This window comes from Schistocerca americana, chromosome 4 (assembly GCF_021461395.2).
Source record: "Schistocerca americana isolate TAMUIC-IGC-003095 chromosome 4, iqSchAmer2.1, whole genome shotgun sequence".
NCBI lineage: Eukaryota > Metazoa > Arthropoda > Insecta > Orthoptera > Acrididae > Schistocerca > Schistocerca americana.
This window is the reverse complement of record NC_060122.1, coordinates 241,613,571-241,636,007: the sequence shown is the minus strand read 5'-3', so window position 1 is coordinate 241,636,007 and position 22,437 is coordinate 241,613,571. Positions and strand designations below refer to the sequence as shown.

Genomic DNA, 22,437 nt, shown 5'->3' with positions numbered 1-22,437 from the left:
CATACAACAATGTGGTGAGCTCTAAGCCATGTGGAGATGCCATTATTAGCAAAACAGAATGTGTAGGTCATGTTAAAAAACGTTCGGGAACAAGGTTGAGAAAACTAACTGTTGATATGAGAGGAAAAAAATTAAAAAGATGGAAAATTGTGGACTGGACAGGGTCGGTTAACTAAAACTGAAATAGAAAACTTGCAGGTATACTATGGGCAGGCAATTAGGAGAAATAAAGAAAATCTGGAGGCAATGAAGAGAGATGTTTGGGCCATATTCTTCCATAAGTCCTCTACTGATGACTAAGCCATGTCATGGATTGTGTCCATCAGGAGAAATTTCATGGTGCAAATACGATAGGGCTCAGGCAACTGGAGAATCTTATTCTCACCAGCATTCTCTTCCTGCTGCTGTTATTACAGCAATTAAAGCTATTTTCAGAGACTTGGCTCATCCTGACCTTCTAAGGAAATGTCTACATGGGCAGACACAGAACCCAAATGAATGTTTCAACAGCATGATTTGGAACCGCTTTCCTAAAACTGCATTTGTGGGCACGCATAGCCTAAAACTATATTTGTAAGCATGCATACAATGAAACTAGGAGTTCATGATGCTGTTATTACATTCAATTGTGGTAATATTGGATAGTGTTGGGTACTGAAAAAGCTGGGAATTAATCCTGGTGAAAATATGATCACTGCAACATTGCGATAAAATGAGGATAGCCGATGCAGACAGGTCTGCATCTAATATGGCCAAGAAAGCAAGACAAACATCCAGGAAAGTGAAAAAGAAGCTGGAAGACCTGCTAGAGGCCAAAGAAGGGACATCATATGCAGCAGAACAGTTTTAATTAATTGTAAGTAACAAATTTCGAAAGTTTTTTCTTTAAAGTCAATTTCCCGCAAACTAAAATTTTCAGTAAATATGCCCCATTATATCAGAAACTATCATAGATAAATGAATGACATTTTCAGAGACTCTGCATAACAAAAAAAAGCCACCTCTGGTACTACATTCATCAATATTCCCCCATTAGGAAGTTCACAAAAAAGTATTTTCTGCAGAAAAAAATTAATATTTTTTGTTAATAAATTTAAAAAAGTATTTCTAAAAAACTATAAAATGGATAAAGTAGATTTTAGTACAGTTGACTCTATTAGCATCATGTAACATACAGTAAAAATATTAAGGTCCTGCACCAAATAGTTTTTTTAGAAATGGGTCAAATACTTGCCTAAATTAACATGGGTTAGATGGGCAGGGTGTGGTCCCCTTAAGTTTGAGTGGAGTAGAACCGTCACCTCGTACACGCTCGTCTTACTTAGCTCAAACACTAACCACTTGACCACCATTAGCTCAAAGGTCCAGCACCTATGTGCAGATGTATCAGTTACATAATAGATGTGTGACACTTCTTTTGCGATTTTCTCGGAATTGCCACAATTGTGCACATTACTACTTGCACATTATGTTGTTTTAATGGCCTATTTAAGGCATACAAAGTATGAAGTAAATCTGTGATCCCAACATCGTGGCCTCCCCTTCTAAGTCTGTCATTGCTGTATTGCTTTTCTGATTTATTTTTTCCGCTTATAACTGTCTATGGTAACGATTTTTATAAATGTTAGATGTTCCGCCAACATAAGATACTAACTAACGGTGATGATATTGTTTTGTCCACAGATTCCACACATAACTGTGTGTATCTTCTGCGAATAAACTGTATCATTGCTCACTACTACCCTACTAATTGACTAAATACTTCCAAAGTCAAAATTCATCACTTTAGCAACTACTGATGCATCTACATGTGACCGTTCCACATGAAGCCCAAACAACGACTCGATTCACGTGGCCAGCAGCACTTGGGCATTGTTGGACCTGAAATTAGCTAGACAGTGCTTCTGCCAGAAGAAAGACACCTCAGCTGTGAAAGTTCTAGAGAACAAGAATGTGTAAGGGGTACAATTTACTAGATCACAATACTACTGCAGCAATACCCCACTGTGATTGTTCTGCACTCACTCATTATAATCATCAATTAATGGGTCTTTCCACCAGGTTATACACAATATACTACAATTTGTAAATGCTGAGAGTCAACTGCCAAACTTTGCACCAATCATCAATTCTCAGTAGGTTTCCCCCCCTTTCGGTAAAATTTTTTAGCACTGCAACTTCTCTGTACATAACAGGTAACAGCATCATCCATGAAAAGCGTCATTAAACTTCTGACTTCAACCATTAGATCATTTAAATATGTTGTGAAAAGTGATGGTCCTACAACACTCCCTTTGAGATGTGCCCCCCAAGTTATTTTTACATCTGAAGATTTCTCGCCATTGAGAATGACGTGCTGTGTTCTGTTTAACATATGTTGTTTACCAGTCCAATGACACATCTCATCCGATATTCTGTACTTTCTTATTTTGTTCATTACGCGACAGTGCAAAGCTATGCTGAACCCCTTCTGGAAGTCAAGGACAAGCATCAATCCAGACACCAGTGTTTACTGCTTTCTGGGTGTCGAGGATTAAAAGAGTGAGCAGGGTTTCAAACAACTGGTGTTTTTGGAATCCATGTTGATTCCAGTAGAGGAGATTTTCAGTCTCCAGAAATGTCATCATACATGAGCATAAAACTTGTTCCAAAATTCTAAAACAGACTGAGATCAGAGATACAGACCTATATTTTTGAGTGTCAGTTCAATTACCCTTCTTGAAAACAGGAATAAACTGTGCCTTTTTCTAATAAAGGTTTGGTCCTCCAGCAATGTACATTACACTACCAGTAGAAGATGAGTAAGTTCTTTTGCATATTATTCCACATACTCAATGTAAGATTGTACTGACAGCCCATCAAGTCCAGCTTTTTTAAAAAACCTTTTTTAAAAATAATATAAAGAACATAATGTATAAAAATTTCTCTAAGGTCACAGAGAATTGAACGCTTAACAAATGTTAAAACGGTTCTATATAATTTGTTTCTGCCTAGTTGATGATAATATAATTTATATAATGCAAATGTCAAAGAAAAAAATGTAATATAATAAATGTGGTGCAAATAAGTTGTAGTGGGGAAGTGATTTACTATATTTGGATCTGTAACATGGTCTAAGTAGCTTGTTTGTTGATAATAGCCTATTTGTATCTATTTCAGGTGAGAAGGTCTCAGTAGAAGCTCGAGCTATTCTCATCTAAAATGGTTTGTGCTTATGAACGTTGAATGACGTAGTGGCATATGTGTATGACGAACAGTGGTGGTTTGCAGAGGTTGAAAGATTAAGTTTGGAAAACAATGATGTTTTGTGCATTTTTACCACTCTGCTGGCCCAAGAACATCATTCAAGAAATTACTAATTACAAACTTTGGATACCAATGAAAAATGTTTTAAGGAAACTTTTAGTGCTTGAACTTACCACAGCAACTGGGAGGTCTTATTCTATATTACAGAAGCTGTCTGAAGAAATAAGTGTTCTTAACATTCACCAACAGGTTTAGGAACAGTCGCATCTCGAAGGATGTTAATTGAAAATATTTATTTTAAGTATGTCAAAATAATATAAATGCTAATTTTAGTGATGTTTCCACTTTTTGTAAATAATTCAGTGCCTTACTTCAATAATAATTGATTAGATACTGCCAATATCACACATGAATAGGCAACAGCCATAAGATCAGTTGTAGAGTAACGTGAATTATCTCATTTTCAAAAATTCATATCTTTGTTCAAAGTCAGATATCAATGTTCAAATTTTTACAGTACGTTGCTATCATATAGGTGTACAAACTGTGCAAGAATCATATTTTTACATTCAGTCCCACCTGAGATAACTAACCCCAAACTTAACAAAAAAATGAAAATTTTCAAATTTCAAAAATCCATAAAAAATTAAGGAAACATTTATAAGTGTTCTTCCTCCATATGAGGCTAGTAGTGTACGATATCTAACTATAGGAAAAAATAGACTCTTATAAATCACTGCTTGTTTGTTATTTTTGGGCCTAAAAAGTGGATTTTTGAAAATTTGGATATCAAACTTTGGAGGTAATTTTGTCTGGTTATTTTTGAATTTAGGGTATTTTGTGCAATAGACAATGTTGTAGAGGACACTTTTCTAAAAACAATCATGTCATTTGCAATTTTCACTAATGTCTCCAGCCTGAAAATTCATCACGCACCTACAAATAAAAATGGCTGCCATCCAGTATAGGCGCAAGATACATTGTTTTAAAAAACTGTTTCGAGCTTCTCAAATATAGGGCAATCACATACAAAAAATTAAAATATTTAAAAATGGTCAAGCAACCATCACTGGACCACTTCATATGGATTGACCCTTATGGTTGTAAATCTGTTAGTAGAAATAGAATGTAGTTCATTGCTACCTGACTGCAGTATTCCTTAAATAACTTCATATTTTACATTTTTAGTTTTACCATGGACCTTGCCGTTGGTGGGGAGGCTTGCGTGCCTCAGCGATACAGATGGCCGTACCGTAGGTGCAACCACAACGGAGGGGTATCTGTTGAGAGGCCAGACAAACATGTGGTTCCTGAAGAGGGGCAGCAGCCTTTTCAGTAGTTGCAGGGGCAACAGTCTGGATGATTGACTGATCTGGCCTTGTAACATTAACCAAAACGGCCTTGCTGTGCTGGTACTGCAAACGGCTGAAAGCAAGGGGAAACTACAGCCGTAATTTCTCCCGAGGACATGCAGCTTTACTGTATGATTAAATGATGATGGCGTCCTCTTGGGTAAAATATTCCGGAGGTAAAATAGTCCCCCATTCGGATCTCAGGGTGGGGACTACTCAAGAGGACGTCGCTAACAGGGGAAAGAAAACTGGCGTTCTACGGATCGGAGCGTGGAATGTCAGATCCCTTAATCGGGCAGGTAGGTTAGAAAATTTAAAATGGGAAATGGATAGGTTAAAGTTAGATATAGTGGGAATTAGTGAAGTTCGGTGGCAGGAGGAACAAGACTTTTGGACAGGTGATTACAGGGTTATAAATACAAAATCAAATAGGGGTAATGCAGGAGTAGGTTTAATAATGAATAAAAAAAATAGGAGTGCGGGTTAGCTACTACAAACAGCATAGTGAACGCATTATTGTGGCCAAGATAGACACAAAGCCCATGCCTACTACAGTAGTACAAGTTTATATGCCAACTAGCTCTGCAGATGATGAAGAAATTGATGAAATTTATGACGAGATAAAAGAAATTATTCAGGTAGTGAAGGGAGACGAAAATTTAATAGTCATGGGTGACTGGAATTCGTCAGTAGGAAAAGGGAGAGAAGGAAACATAGTAGGTGAATATGGATTGGGGGGAAGAAATGAAAGAGGAAGCCCCCTTGTAGAATTTTGCACAGAGTATAACTTAATCATAGCTAACACTTGGTTCAAGAATCATGAAAGAAGGTTGTATACATGGAAGAAGCCTGGAGATACTAAAAGGCATCAGATAGATTACATAATGGTAAGACAGAGATTTAGGAACCAGGTTTTAAATTGTGGAAGACATTTCCAGGGGCAGATGTGGATTCTGACCACAATCTATTGGTTATAAACTGCAGATTGAAACTGAAGAAACTGCAAAAAGGCGGGAATTTAAGGAGATGGGACCTGGACAAACTGAAAGAACCAGAGGTTGTACAGAGTTTCAGGGAGAGCATAAGGGAACAATTGACAGGAATGGGGGAAAGAAATACAGTAGAAGAAGAATGGGTAGCTCTGAGGGATGAAGTAGTGAAGGCAGCAGAGGATCAAGTAGGTAAAAAGACGAGGGCTAATAGAAATCCTTAGGTAACAGAAGAAATATTGAATTTAATTGATGAAAGGAGAAAATATAAAAATGCAGTAAATGAAGCAGGCAAAAAGGAATACAAACGTCTCAAAAATGAGATCGACAGGAAATGCAAAATGGCTAAGCAGGGATGGCTAGAGGACAAATGTAAGGATGTGGAGGCTTGTCTCACTAGGGGTAAGATAGATACTGCCTACAGGAAAATTAAAGAGACCTTTGGAGAGAAGAGAACCACTTGTATGAATATCAAGAGCTCAGATGGCAACACAGTTCTAAGCAAAGAAGGGAAGGCAGAAAGGTGGAAGGAGTATATAGAGGGTTTATACAAGGGCGATGTACTTGAGGACAATATTATGGAAATGGAAGAGGATGTAGATGAAGATGAAATGGGAGATAAGATACTGCGTGAAGAGTTTGAGAGAGCACTGAAAGACCTGAGTCAAAACAAGGCCCCGGGAGTAGACAACATTCCATTAGAACTACTGATGGCCTTGGGAGAGCCAGTCATGACAAAACTCTACCATCTGGTGAGCAAGATGTATGAGACAGGCGAAATTCCCTCAGACTTCAAGAAGAATATAATAATTCCAATCCCAAAGAAAGCAGGTGTTGACAGATGTGAAAATTACCGAACTATCAGTTTAATAAGTCACAGCTGCAAAATACTAACGCGAATTCTTTACAGACGAATGGAAAAACTGGTAGAAGCCGACCTCGGGGAAGATCAGTTTGGATTCCGTAGAAATGTTGGACCCCATGAGGCAATACTAACCTTACGACTTATCTTTGAAGAAAGATTAAGAAAAGGCAAACCTACGTTTCTAGGATTTGTAGACTTAGAGAAAGCTTTTGACAACGTTAACTGGAATACTCTCTTTCAAATTCTGAAGGTGGCAGGGGTAAAATACAGGGAGCGAAAGACTATTTACAATTTGTACAGAAACCAGATGGCAGTTATAAGAGTCGAGGGGCATGAAAGGGAAGCAGTGGTTGGGAAAGGAGTGAGACAGGGTTGTAGCCTCTCCCCGATGTTATTCAATCTGTATATTGAGCAAGCAGTAAAGGAAACAAAAGAAAAGTTTGGAGTAGGTATTAAAATTCATGGAGAAGAAGTAAAAACTTTGAGGTTCGCCGATGACATTGTAATTCTGTCAGAGACAGCAAAGGACTTGGAAGAGCAGTTGAACGGAATGGACAGTGTCTTGAAAGGAGGTTATAAGATGAACATCAACAAAAGCAAAACAAGGATAATGGAATGTAGTCAAATTAAATCGGGTGATGCTGAGGGGATTAGATTAGGAAATGAGACACTTAAAGTAGTAAAGGAGTTTTGCTATTTAGGGAGTAAAATAACTGATGATGGTCGAAGTAGAGAGGGTATAAAATGTAGACTGGCAATGGCAAGGAAATCGTTTCTGAAGAAGAGAAATTTGTTAACATCGAGTATAGATTTAAGTGCCAGGAAGTCGTTTCTGAAAGTATTTGTATGGAGTGTAGCCATGTATGGAAGTGAAACATGGACGATAACCAGTTTGGACAAGAACAGAATAGAAGCTTTCGAAATGTGGTGCTACAGAAGGATGCTGAAGATAAGGTGGGTAGATCATGTAACTAATGAGGCGGTATTGAATAGGATTGGGGAGAAGAGAAGTTTGTGGCACAACTTGACTAGAAGAAGGGATCGGTTGGTAGGACATGTTTTGAGGCATCAAGGGATCACAAATGTAGCATTGGAGGGCAGCGTGGAGGGTAAAAATCGTAGAGGGAGACCAAGAGATCAATACACTAAGCAGATTCAGAAGGATGTAGGTTGCAGTAGGTACTGGGAGATGAAGAAGCTTGCACAGGATAGAGTAGCATGGAGAGCTGCATCAAACCAGTCTCAGGACTGAAGACCACAACAACAACAACAACAAATACTTTATACAGAAAATACATTTGATATCTAAAATTCATTAGCTGTAGCTTTACACAAAGAAGAGAATATATTTCCGTCTGCACACAGTAAGATGAATAACATATTATTGCTTGTGTGTTGTATAATTTAAACAATATGCAATGTGTCATTGGGGAGGAAGAGCCTCGGAATAAAATTTCTTCAAGCCTTCTCCTCCCAAGCGATGGCACCTTATTACTAGAGCCTTAGTATGTGGTGTCAGTGTTTATTTGTTTCATGACTTTTACAGCCTGTTGTGTTGTTTGTGATTGTATTATGGCATGCAGTGTCAAGTGGTGTTGGTTTGGGTCCCTTACATGTTGATCCCTTTTGAGTCATGTTCACTTAGTGTGTTGGTTCCTTCTTCTGTTTCGGAATCTTTGGTTGTGCTTGTGTCCTCCCTTGTGGTTTACTGTGTTGTTTGTGCTTGTCTATGTCTCCTCCCATATGAGTTTTGGTGCTTGTATTCTTCCTGCAGTATGTTCAATACGATATTGGCTACACTATTTATTGTGCTCCAATCATCGGAATTACACATAATACTGGGAATGTCAGTGTCATTCCAAATAGATCTTCGAATAGATCTGCATAGCGGTGTGAGATGTTCTGGTCTCCATGATTCTCCGCAAATGCATATTTCATCGTTATTAAGTCCCATGCAATTTAAGTGTACCACACACACCCCATGGCCTGTCAGAAAACAGAACATCCCCCCAGCTTGGGTCAAATTGTAATCTTTCACGTACATCAGGAATGAAAGAGTGTACTCAGCAACCCTTGTCAGATGCGTCCCACCCTCTCTGACATGTTTGAAACCACCATTGTTTCATTTTTGCTTTGTTTATCATGTTGGTTCCCGTAATTATGGTGACACGATACGATTACTTACGAAGAATGTGCAGACGTCTTGTCTGACATTCCGGACAACTTGGCGGATTGGGAAGAAGACAATGAATATAAGAAAAATGAAAGTGAAGCAGAATCGTCGGAAGATAGTGAAATACGTCCAAGAAGAATTCGGTGAACGCTACATTTGCCAGCTGATTCAGACGAATCAGAAGAAGAAGCCAGTGAACAGTGGTCAGACTTTCATTTACCGAGGACCAACAATAAATTTGAAGAATCTCCAGGTCCAAACATATTTCCCAAAGATACAAAGAGCGCCGAGGATATCGTAGAATTATATATTGGGAACGATCTATTTGAATATATTAGCAACGAAATCAACTAGTATTACAGTCAAAATTGCAACAGAAGGAAACTGCCAAATTTATCGACGTTATGGGACCCAAACTCAGAAAATAGTTTGGGCTTGCTGTCCTTATGGGATTTGTAAAAAAAAAGCTAGGATCGATGATTATTGGTCAACGAATCCATTGATAGGCACACCAATATTTCGCAAAACGATGTCCCTCATCCAATCCTGACAAATTTTATCATTTTTACATTTTTCCAACAACAATAAACCAGATAATGCCAACCGGCTTTTCAAAGTGTGATTCACAATTGATTATTGTTCCAAGAAGCTTAAAGAAACCTTTAACCCAAGTCAAAACATCTCAGTTGATGAAGGAATGATACCGTGGCATGGACGGTTAAATTTTAAAGTTTACAATCCGTCGAAAATTACAAAATATGGCATACTCATACGGATGCTGTGTGATTCAAGTATGGGATACATTCCCTCATTCAAGATATATTTCAGCACTGGAAACCGTTTAGCAAAAATAGTGATGGAACTACTGACACCTTCTTATGGAAAGTGGCATCGCCTATACATGGATAATTATTATAACAGTGGAGAACTTGCAGAGAAGTTACTTGAAAAGAAAATTCGAGTTTATGGAACGATACAGCAAAATAGAGGATTTCTGGAAAAATTAAAGCACGCAAAAGTCACTGTGTCTGAAGCCTGTCACCAATGGAAAGGTGAAGTACTCACACTGGTATAGAGAGCTTCGAAAACTAAAACAATACAAATGATCTCTACAACACATAATGCCAATTTGACTGACATTCAAAGAAAATGTACATTTGACTGACACTCAAAGAAAAAGTAGAAAAACCAATTACACAATTTAAAAAAACCTGAACATGTAATAGACTGTAGCAAATACATGAAAGGAGTGGATCAGGCAGACCAATATTTGAGTTATTACCCTATATACAGAAAAACTATAAAACAGTCAAAAAAGATTTACAAGTATCTCTTTAATTGCACATCATTTAATGCCATTACATGGCACTATTTCAATACAGACCACAACAGTCTCAGATTTCACGACTTTTTATTGAAAAGTGTCTGATTCATGGATAAAAGACCATGTACCTGCTTCTGAGCAAAACTTGGGGGTTGCCACTACATCACACACGTCTCATCAGATCTGGTTGACAGACTTTTCGGTCACATACAGCAACACCAGTTAATACTTATTTCCGAAACAAATAAACAAAAACGAAGGAACTGCAATGCATCTTGGGGACTGTTTAGCAGCATATCATACAAAAGAGAAATACTAAGTACCAAAGAGAATGCAAATAAACAAATATACAAAACAAACAAATTTTGTATTTATTTATGTATGTATGTAAATCTTCGAAATTTTATGAAAGTAGGGGAACAGGATGTGAACCTATAAGAACTGACAATGAGATTAGTAAAACTTAACAATTTACAATCTCCCGATAATGTCAAGAACGGCTGGCAACAAGCCAAGTAATCCGAATTAGCGCTGCCAGTGCCAAGCCAATACATTTGTACTAGATGTGCGGATGACAAAGCGTTAATACCTAATTTATACAGAGTTGTGTTGGCAGTTTTATATGATAGTTGAAAGTCTGTTTTTTGTCAAGATGCAGTCCAAGATAATATGTGGCTTGCTTCCTCTGTATGCTAGTATTGTCGTAATTTTAGAACTGGGTTCCTCTGTAATGTCTGTCTGAGCAATAAATAGACAGTTTTGTTGGGTGCTATTTTTAGTTTATTTTCTTTGCACCAACTGTTCATTTTCTGAAGCAGTTGCCTTTTGTCTCTAGTGGTGCTCTCGAGTTGGCTGACACCACTACGAGCAGATCATCTGCATATGCCACCACACCTCTTACACTATAGTCACCGTCCAGGGTGTTCAGCAAGAGGTCAATTGCGATATCCGAAAATATTGGTCCGCAGATCGAGCCCTGCGGACATCCCTTTGTTATTCTCTTGACAATGTTGTTTGTACCTGCCGTCCATTCTGCCTCTGCAATAGTTGAGGAGGCTATTGTAGAGTGAAGCTGATAGCCTCATTTCCCTTAACCTGGCGAACAGAGACGGCCACCACAGATTGTCAAAAGCCCCAGCGATTAGTACGGCAGCCATGTATTTGTTGCTGACGCTATTTTTTGCTGTCAGTGCTCAGTTGATGGCGTCTCCTATTGATCTACCTTCCCTGAAGCTAAATTGATGAGGCATTGGGCTGAGGCAGCATCTGTGCGATTGAAAGCGGTCGCACAGGAACCTTTCCTGTACCTTGGTGAGAGTGTTTATGAGGCAGATCGGTCGGTACATTTTGGGATCTGCTGGTTCTTTGTCTTGTGATTTCCTGATTGTTACTACATTAGCAATTTTCCAGAGGTTTGAAATTCTGCCTGTTAGTAATGCCTCGTTTAACACATTAGTAAGAAAAGATGTGATTTGTGTTAATGTTTGTTTTAATGTTTCTGAAAGTATTTTGTCTGGACCAAGTGCTTTTTGGTTTTTAAGCCTGCTGATTGCCGTCACGACTCCCTTCTTGTGAGAATGGTATGGTGACATTGTCACTTATGTATGGTTGCCTCATCCTCTCTCTCAGGTCAGTGTGGTGTCACTTGTATTGTGTGGGGTCGTCATCTGGGAGGAGCCTGTTCACAAGATATTCTGCTGTGCTTCTCCATCCTCTGGTAACTGTGCCATCAGCTTGTTACAGTGTTGACGGAACTGTGGGTGTCTTAACCTATTCTGTTTCTATCTTGAATGGTTATCCCCAGATGTCATTCTGCAGCTGGGTTTAGACGAAATTGGCCCAATAGTCTTGACTTGTCGTCTTTAGTTGTTTGGTATTTCTGTTACAGGTCAAGTCTTATCTGTCTTTCAGGATCTGTCTTTGCTTGTTGGCAGTACTTTCTTTTAACCCGTGAACCCTTCCTTAATCTTGCCATTTCTATCAACCATGGTTGTTTCTGTACCCACCCAGTTTGTGCCCATGGTGTAGCTGCTTCCTGTGCTCTTTGTAGGACCTCTGTCATTGGTGACAGATGTGTTATCCATGTCCCGTGATTTTTAATAACTTTCCTCAGTAATTTTGAGTAGTTTTTGTAGTGTAAAACAACTGCAGCAGGATCTTTATTTGTCCTTGCCAACGGACACAATTCCCTTTTACTTTCACAGGATTCTTTAATCCCTCTAGTGATTCATGGTTTGCTACACGGCTGTTTAATGTCCTTTCTGATTAGCTTAATCTGAAAGCTATTTTCAAATAGTGATATGAATTTTTCATAGAACGGGTTAAATTTTATGCCAGGATTTGGTTTATTATAAATTTCATCCCTGATCATCTCTTGTCAACTATTCTTAAAAAATCTTTGTTCTGGAATCATTAATTATTCTAGCTGATTTACACCGAGGAGTGTGTATACTGTAATACATTATCTCATTTATCCTCCTAACTACATGTGCATCATGAGCAGGAAGAGCATTTGTTATTGGGTGTACATTATTTTATTGTCTTGAGCTTCATAAAAGAAAACATCAATCAGATTCCTACCATCTTTATCCACATGTGTTGGAAAGTTAATTACCAAGATCAAACGGTAGAATCCAAATAAGGATTATATTCCAATCAGAATGCTTTAGAAAATTGCGGTGAAGTCACCACACATTACCAACTGCTTGCTGCTGTCTTACATAGCATAGTAAGGAATCCAAAAATCCTCACAAATAGTTCAAAATTTCCCTGTAAGTGAACTACTTTTCAGTATTAATTCAGAAGCACGCACTTCTAAGTGCTGATTGCTACAAAATCTACTTTTCTCATTGTTTTTGTAACTATTGTCTTTATGTATGCAATAACTCCTTTCCCCCTATCAGTTCTGCAACACTAAGATGCTAGAGCGTAATCTCTTATATGTAACTTTTCTAATCCTGTGGTTATGTGGTGCTCAAGACAGGCACAGACAAAAAGCTCTTCTACCATTTTCTCTAATATTCTGACGAAGTAAGCTAAACTTACATTTCTATGCATTCTTAAGCATCTTGCAGGGTTCTTCTGTAGTCTGAACTTCTTTTACAACAAGGTGCCCAATTATAGACTCTAATCTAAAAAAGACACCCCCCTTCACCATTAACTACTTGCCTACCTTTCCCCCTCTTAATTAGGTGAAGCTATGTCTAGTACATCCCCACCTCCTAAATGTAGCAACAGGCACTGTATACAGGGTGTTACAAAAAGGTATGGCCAAACTTTTAGGAAACATTCCTCACACACAAATAAAGAAAAGATGTTATGTGGACATGTGTCCGGAAACGCTTAATTTCCATGTTAGAGCTCATTTTAGTTTCGTCAGTATGTACTGTACTTCCTCGATTCACCACCTGTTGGCCCAATTGATGGAAGGTAATGTTGACTTCGGTGCTTGTGTTGACATGCGACTCATTGCTCTACAGTACTAGCATCAAGCACATCAGTACGTAGCATCAACAGGTAAGTGTTCACCACGAATGCGGTTTTGCAGTCAGTGCAATGTTTACAAATGCGGAGTTGGCAGATGCCCATTTGATGTATGGATTAGCATGGGGCAATAGCCATGGCACGATACATTTGTATCGAGACAGATTTCCAGAACGAAGGTGTCCCAACAGGAAGACGTTCGAAGCAATTGATCGGCGTCTTAGGGAGCACGGAACATTCCAGCCTATGACTCGAGACTGGGGAAGACCTAGAATGAGGAGGACACCTGCAATGGATGAGGCAATTCTTAATGCCGTTGACGATAACCCTAATGTCAGCAGAGAAGTTTCTGCTGTACAAGGTAACGTTGACGACGTCACTGTATGGAGAGTGCTACGGGGGAACCAGTTGTTTCCGTACCATGTACAGCGTGTGCAGGTACTGTCAGCAGCTGATTGGCCTCCATGGGTACACTTCTGCGAATGGTTCATCCAACAATGTGTCTATCCTCATTTCAGTGCAAATGTTCTCTTTACGGATGACGCTTCATTCCAACGTGATCAAATTGTTAAGTTTCACAATCAACATGTGTGGGCTGACGAGAATCCGCAAGCAATTGTGCAATCACGTTATCAACACAGGTTTTCAGTGAACGTTTGGGCAGGCATTGTTGGTGATGTCTTGATTGGGCCTCATGTTCTTGCACCTACACTCAGTGGAGCACGTTATCATGATTTCATACGGGATATTCTACCTGTGCTGCTAGAACATGTGCCTTTACAAGTACGACACAACATGTGGTTCATGCACGATGGAGCTCCTGCACATTTCAGTCGAACTGCTCGTACGCTTCTCAACAACAGATTCGGTGACCGATGGATTGGTAGAAGTGGACCAATTCCGTGGCCTCCACGCTCTCCTGACCTCAACCCTCTTGACTTTCATTTATGGGAGCATTTGAAAGCTCTTGTCTACGCATCCCCAGTACCAAATGTAGAGACTCTTCGTGCTCGTATTGTGGACGGCTGTGATACAATACGCCATTCTCCAGGGCTGCATCAGCGATTCCATGCGACGAAAGGTGGATGCATGTATCCTTGCTAGCGGAGGTCATTTTGAATATTTCCTGTAACAAAGTGTTTGAAGTCACGCTGCTACGTTCTGTTGCTGTGTGTTTCCATTCCGTGATTAATGTGATTTGAAGAGAAGTAATAAAATGAGCTCTAACATGGAAAGTAAGCGTTCCCGGACACATGTCCACATAACACATTTTCTTTCTTTGTGTGTGAGGAATGTTACCTGAAAGTTTGGCCGTACCTTTTTGTAACACCCTGAAGTATATGAGATTTCTATATTTCATTCAGCAGCAGCCTGCTTAGCTCTGTACACACAGTTAATAGCAGTCCTAATAACCCAGTGCTGGTCATGGCACTGTAGGCCTTTGTTAAAACTCACACTTGGGTGGGAAGCTGCTCCACCTGCTACGATCACCCGACAGCCTATTTCAAAACCCTTACACAAATTCCCCATGTCCCTGTCACCTGGATAATATTAGCAATTGGTTTCACAATACTTGTTACCTGGCACCCTGTTCCTCCTTTGTCTTATATTACTGCACTCCTGCCATGGCTAATACCAAGCAACAAGACTCTTTCTTCCTAACCTCTTTTCTTATTGATATAAACTTAATTTCTTTACTAGAAATCTGCTGCACCTTACTGTAGCTGGATGAGACTCTTCGTGTCCTACTTCAGGTACAAAGTTAAACTTGATAGATACTCTAAGCTCAAATGTAGTTGAGGTTGAAGATATGTTTCCCCTCTTCCCAATACTTGTTACCTTTACTCAGTTCCCACAGTCATTTCCCCCTTTCAACCGATACAGTTCAAATTTCGTGTGATCTAATTCAGCCTGGAGGGCACATGTCTGCTTCCTGTCCAGCGTTTCTCTTTTCTTTTTTGCAGAACCTACAGTTCAACGGGACTGCCTCACCGAGTTCTCCATTCAATTCTCCAAAACAATTGCCTCAGCAGAATTTCAGCTCACAATCCAAATATACCAATCCATATACGACTACGCTATGGCAACATCCACACTTGTCATTCATAACAACACAGACTGAGCACTTTAAAGTAGAACTAAAGCAATTAAGGCACTTTACACTGGTGTAATTGATCCACAATAAAATGCAACTTTTAATTACTATCAATCATGAGAATCACTTGATGTTAAACCACTTTTACAATCAGCAAAAATATGGCCTGCTGTGCGACATCTGGACGGATTCCATTAGGAAGTGTGTGCTCCATGATCAAACAACAAGTATTCCGAACAAGGGAAACTCCAACATTGGTCATATAAATTTTAAACCATTTTTTTAATTATTATTGCAGATCGATTTCAATTAGAATGTGATCATCTTCAGTGCAAGACTCAGTCCTGTGAGCTCATACAATCATGAACAAAATACAACTACAGACACAAGTGTTTATTGTGAAAAACATGCCAATTAGCAAGTCAGTTTGAATCTTAACTGCTAGTTTGCATGCTCTTCACAATAAATACCTGTGTGTGAAGTTGTATTTTGTGCGTGACTGTATGAGTCTACAGGACTTAGTCTGGCATTGAACATGATCACACTGTGATTGAAATCAATATGTGCTAATAATAACAACAACAACAACAACAATAATAATAATAATAAAAGTGGTATTACATTTATGCGGCAAATGCTGGGAATTTCCCTTGTTTGCAAAATTTGATAAGTAAATGCAAAACCTCAGATCACAAAATCTTCAAATGTCCAGATGAAGTAGATATAAAGGAGCAACTTAGGTATGAAATATGCAGCGACAAAGAAGTGGCAGGGTCACTGGGAAGTCGTCACTGTCACAAATAACATCATGTAGCGACCACTGTAGTGCAGCCGCAAGATTAGGGGAAAGAGACTGTAAGGTTGCTAGCCAAAAATCAGTGGTGTGCACTGAAACCTCCAAGTAAGAGGAAATGGGGGAGTGATGAGTTATTGGATTAATGCATTCATCTGAAGGTATGTAAGTGCCCTGCCAGTGGGTAAATAAAGTTTACTAATGGAGAGTGCTGGAATCATTCACACTAACGCTACTATAGCCTCCAATGCAGTATCTGGGAGGAGGCAGGAGGAGGGGGAGGTAATCCACTCACTCATGACAACTCTGTGAAACAATGTAAAGACCTGTCTAGATGTTCTAAAATCAGGGCCAGTAAGATTCTGGCAGAATGCATGGTAACCTCACAGAGATGGACAATGTTCATCAATAAAATGCGTTTCTTGGAGTGCTGCACAGATTGCAGATCAGGATGAAATTATTTGCTGGTGAAGTCCAGGCAGGTGGCAGTAATATCCATTGCAGTTCCATTGAATTATCGTGTTAAGGAAGTTCTGGATATGCGTAACGGGGCCAGGAGGGCAGGTCATGCCCCAAAATCACTCAGTCGCTGATGGGGGTGTAACAACATCAATAAACATGGTTAGTGAGTCCAACAGCATGGGGGATCTGGAATCTCCAGGGTCCTCAAAGTAACCTTCTCTTAAGATATCTTCTTTCTCTCTCTTTCGCTGCATTTGGTGGTCGAGAATCTTGTGACAGCTTATTCACAGTAGGCGTAGAAACTAAAGAGGGCTGGTAACAGCTCACTGGTCTGTAGAACTTGGACAGATGAGGGAACCATGTCACCGGTAGATGTCTCAATGTTTTCATTTGGTTTGCTGCTTTACGGTTTCTGAATTACTGTTGGAGTACTACACATTTTGACTGCAGTACAGGCAAACTACTATCAAACGGGAGGATTTTGCAATAGTTGTGTGGGAGCAAACCCACGTCTCCTATTACTAAATAAGCAGGCTGACCACAGAACAGACTAAAAAGACTACATATTTTCATCAAAGCTGTTAAAGGGCTGCAATGTCTCCTTAAAACCTCCTTTACACTAAAAGCGAATGCAAGTAAACACGAGCATTTGCGGAGAACTCGCATTTTCGCTGTCATTCACTTGTGCCTGTGAATAAACATTTAATTTAAATTGGAGGGAACTAGAGAGAGCATGCATAGTGTGCCAACTCTAGGAGTGCTGTGATGTTTTTTGGCACTAACAATCGCCAAGCAGATTTCACTCAAAAAACACTTGTTATATGTATGATGTAAGATTGTGGTATTCAGACTGCATTAGCCTTCATGGCAAGTGTGTTGATTCAGATAAAGCAAGCAAAATGGCATAGGAAAACAATAACGTAGTCCTGTCTGAAGTGTTAAGTACTTGGAGGTAGTGCAGCATTTAACACTAAAATCCAGCCTTCCATAATATTATTCCAAACCTTTGCACACATCTAGGTTGACACTTTTCACTGATTTCTTATTACAATTGAGAAATATACCTAGAAGCAGAACACTAATAATTGATGAGCAACATAACATGAAGAAATGTTAGCACCTACACACTGTTCATGGGCAACTGGTGACATTTATGTTGTAACTGTATCATTTGAACAGCTGCTGTATCTTAGTTCCCAAATGTTTGCAGTGACATTCATGAAGTGATTCTACAATTTTATTTTAAATTTATTAAAATATATATCGGTAATACAATCCCAATAAAATATGGTTACTGAAATGTGAATGTTCTTACAACTTGTCACATAAGCTACTTAATACAATCTGCCAAGTTTGTTAAAGGGCAGATAGCCTAATTACGGGAAAATGATTTTTGTTTATTCTGTTGTTATGTCTACATAAAAAACCCTCTGAAATGGCAGTGATATACATCGGCAATGTAATTATATGTGCAATGAACATAAGCTATGAGAATGATCAGGTATTTCGTATGTTTTTAATTTTAATGATCATAACAGATACATATTGGTGCTTGTTTCCTTTAAGAAAATTTATTGTGTTGTTCTTTCTTAATAAAAATTAATATAAGGCTCATATTTATTCCTACCTGATGGAAGCATCTCATTTCCACAGTTGGCCCTTTACTTACAGTGCTAGTGGCTCTTCCACTGCATGCTGCTGTTGGTAATTTGTTTATATTGGTCATAGTCAGTCGGGTGACAGTACACAGTAACCAATGAGAATCACTGAATCTAAGGACTTGTTTTGGCAGAAGATATGAAATGATTACTTGAACCGTTTTTGAGGAGGAGGAGGAGGAGGAGGAGGAGTAGATTAGTTTTTAACGTGAGGTCATTAGAGATTGAGCATAGGCTCAGATTAGGGAAGGATGGAGAAGGAAAGCGGTTGTTCCCTTTTGAAGGAACCATTCCAACATTTGCTTTAAGTGATTTAGGAAAATCAAGGAAAATCTAAATCAGGATGGCCGGACATGAGATTGAACCGTCATCTTCCTGAATGCGAGTACAGTGTGCTAACCACCACTCTACTACCCACTTGGTAAATTGGTTTTAACATTGACAGCGTGAGATTGACAATACTGGATAGCATAAGGCTGACAATACTGGCCTGGCCATTATGGATTATAAAATTGATTACTGTCTTTATATGTACCTCTTGTATTGTTTGTTGCTCAGAATATGATAGGATTTGGCTCGGTGAATGATGGAAAATGACGAAGATAAATGATAACTTTGTGATTAGATGAGGTGACAGAACCAACGAGAAAATAGTGTTTGATAAATGTTGTCATGATGTGGGCTGTAAGAAATTACGTAGTAGCATAATGGACTACACGGTGCAGAATGTTGTTCTACAAAAAAAGAAAAAGTATTCTGTAAAATTGAAAACTGTACTCCTAGTTTCCTGCGTAACCACAACCTTAGAAATAGCGATATTTCAAAAACCCCTCATAAAGTTTTCGAAACAATAATTGGGCTATGCCACAGATCAGTCTATCTCCACAACCAGTTTTCATACACTCACATTTGTTGGCGTTGCCAACTCGAAACCAAAGTGTAACATTTGAACAAGCTAGATACTGGCTCTGCTACAGATCAATCCATTACCACAGTCAGTTTTCCTCCACTCATGTTCACTGCCTTTTCCAACTCACAACCAAGCTTTAATATTGTAATATGACAAGAGGCTTTAAGTGCTTCAGGAGAGCTTTGGTATGAAAACTTCTGTAACAGAAGTGATAAAAAGAGTCAATGATCTATACTTCCTTAAATCTACTACTTAAACATATCTCTCTCTCTCTCTCTCTCTCTCTCACTCTCTCTCTCTCTCTCTCTCTCTCTCTCTCTCCTCAATCATTTTGCATTGCAGGCTGCGAGTTTACTTATTATCAAAATTTCAGCCTCTGGCTCCCTCCTTTATTCTTATCATCTCTATATTATAAACTCATTCCTAATTTGTTTTACCTTTATGTTTGTGCTGAATTGGTCTGGATACTCCTATGTATATTTCAGTCTCACAATTTAATTCCTGCACATCTTTTCAGTGTGGAAATAACAGCAGAAGCTTTATTAAAGCATTCCACCTTTTCGAGGAATCTTCAGAATTTGTTTGTTTTTCTTACTGAAAATATATCACCAACATTGCTGCACTATAGTCATGGTGTGGGAGGATTTATATATCCTACACATCTGTTTTACAATCTGTCAATGAGTGAGAGCCTATTGGTCTGACACAGCAGCAAGACTAATATCAACTACGGTTTATTCCTGTTTTACTGGTATGTCAACAATTATTGGTTACATATTTGACGAAACCCTGCATTTTTGAATATCCGCTTGGACATGAACATTAGCTACCAGTCAATTTGTTACCTGAACCAAATTTTCTGCTTTCACACTCACTGGCCTCGCCAACTCGCAACCAAATTGTCACCTTCCAACCTAACCTATACCTCAGACTGCCCTACCTATCAGCCTGCCATCACAACTAAGATCTTAGGGTGGGATCAAATACAGAACTATAGCTCAGTTATGTAACTTAGGCAACAAGTTTATGTGCAGTATAGTATTGATTTATAATTTTCGAAATTAGTTGTGTGTTTCATTCAAATAAATAAACTTGAATGCTGTGCCATAATCAAATTCTCAGATTTGTGTTACGATCAATGAAGTATTAATGTAGGCAGAAGTTTATAAGAAGTCTTCTCCTTCATTTTCGGCAATTAAGAAACGGACAGCTGAACTGTTTACTTGGAAAGTTATCCACATGAAAGATGGGCCACTAGTACATTTACTAATGAAAATATCAAGAAAACACACAATACTGCAGAAAGTAAAACAGTTAAAGGAGTATGAAACAGCTGATACTACGGCCACGTAAGAAGAAAGTATACAGCGCTTTTCACATCAAGTACTGAGTATGGAAAGGATTTGTGCAAGACATATACTGTACATCTAGAATTATAACAGCAGGTATGAAAATAAATTTCTAAACAATAATTTGATAGTTTCAAAAAGGTACAAAGTGATGGCATTCAACGAGTTACTACTGCAGATGACAAAAGTCTTCTATTCAGGGCTGAAACGAAACAGCTGGTAAAGTGTGATTGAGCAATGCCCCTGCCTGAAAATTTGTTGTGATGTTGTCTGACTAATCTGTAGCACTGTCGAGCTTAAGGCAATCTGGTGTATCTGAATGGAAAATATTCGTCAAATGAGGACTGAATCAAAATAGAAACAAAAATCATCTTTCATTTGTTCCTTTAACAATCAGGAAACAGGAGAACTTTAAACACTAGTTGTCGGAGGATCCATCCACTTCACGAAGGTGGCCATCCTTTGGCAGTCATATAGTATTTTAAATACTGTGCATCAGAGGAAGCTAATCAGACGTAAAACGGCGAGCAAAATACACTGACATCAACGAAACTAAGTCGAAAATACATGTAAATTTACCTAAACTCTGCATTCTTGACTGCTGGACTTAAAGCTTTTCACTGTACTCTTCTAAACAATGTCCAGGAGGTATTTGATCGCCCTTTGGATGGGCTTGCTGTTGAATGCTATGAGTCATCTCCTAGGCGTGAATTTCACATACACCATGCATAAAGCCATTTTCATTACATTTTCGTTAGTACTGATTAGGAATCTCGGAACCTTAATATTGCACTTTTTGATACTATCCCGTGAACATTTGTGAATAGCTTCATTCACTTCAATAAATGTTCACGTAAATGTACATACGCAACTGTTTTGTCAACAACAACAACAGAAGCATCACCACCGTTATGTGCTATGTCAACAATGCAAACTATGGACTACCAACAGTAAACGATTACTCGTCCGGTGTGCTCACTACGCAAACAGTCCCCAATCAAACGCTTAACAGCACACTAGGAGCCACAGCGAAAGCAGTAACATTCAGCAATTTCTCCTCAGGTGATTTCCAGCAGCTATCACCTACAACAGAAGCACAAGTGCTGGCTGCATGTACAGCAACTATTTTTGATTAAGGCATTCTTTTCACTGGACTCAAACGATTATTGTCAGATACCACATGAGTGATTACTCAGACCGGATCCAAATAAACAAACGGAATTGGGGTATTGTCCAAGAATCTGTCAACCAAATGTAAACAAAATTACCAGAAACAGTCAATATTTTATCAACATGCTGGTTGTTATACATACCCCGTTCCAACATCGATGACACATGCAGGCAATCTTCCAGCCATTATGTCACGTAAAATTTAGGTAAATTATGAATTAAGCACAAAAACCACACCTTCTTCCGGCACTGATATCATACTGCAAAGATAATCATTTGCAGTTCCAGTAATCTGCCTTCCTGGACAGTAGGTATATCTTTCCTTCAAATAATATTTCTCAACTATCTGCATTTAGCCAACACCGCCTAGATGCTTGCAGGTGTTGTTGTTTAGCTGGGATTCAGGTGAGACAAATTTCTTACGCATGCATCTCCCCCACCCCTTCCACTATAAAATATTCTCACATGCCGTTCGCTTTGGCTCACACCTCAGTTATAAACTATACTAAAGGATCTTGCAATATTTATTGACAATAGTAGTTTGTTGTGTGTTGTTTTTAAGGGAAGG

General features: G+C 38.9%; 1 protein-coding gene across 1 annotated transcript in view; it reads right to left on the bottom strand.

Moving 5' to 3' along the window:
- Window positions 1-22,162, bottom strand: part of LOC124613247 (actin-related protein 3) — a 96,486-nt gene extending 74,324 nt beyond the window's left edge. Inside the window, exon 1 of the mRNA XM_047141931.1 lies at window positions 22,013-22,162. Within this exon, the coding sequence (XP_046997887.1) occupies window positions 22,013-22,056 (44 nt within the window). The 5' untranslated portion in view covers window positions 22,057-22,162. The remainder of the gene's footprint in view (window positions 1-22,012) is intronic.
- Window positions 22,163-22,437: the final 275 nt, after the last annotated feature.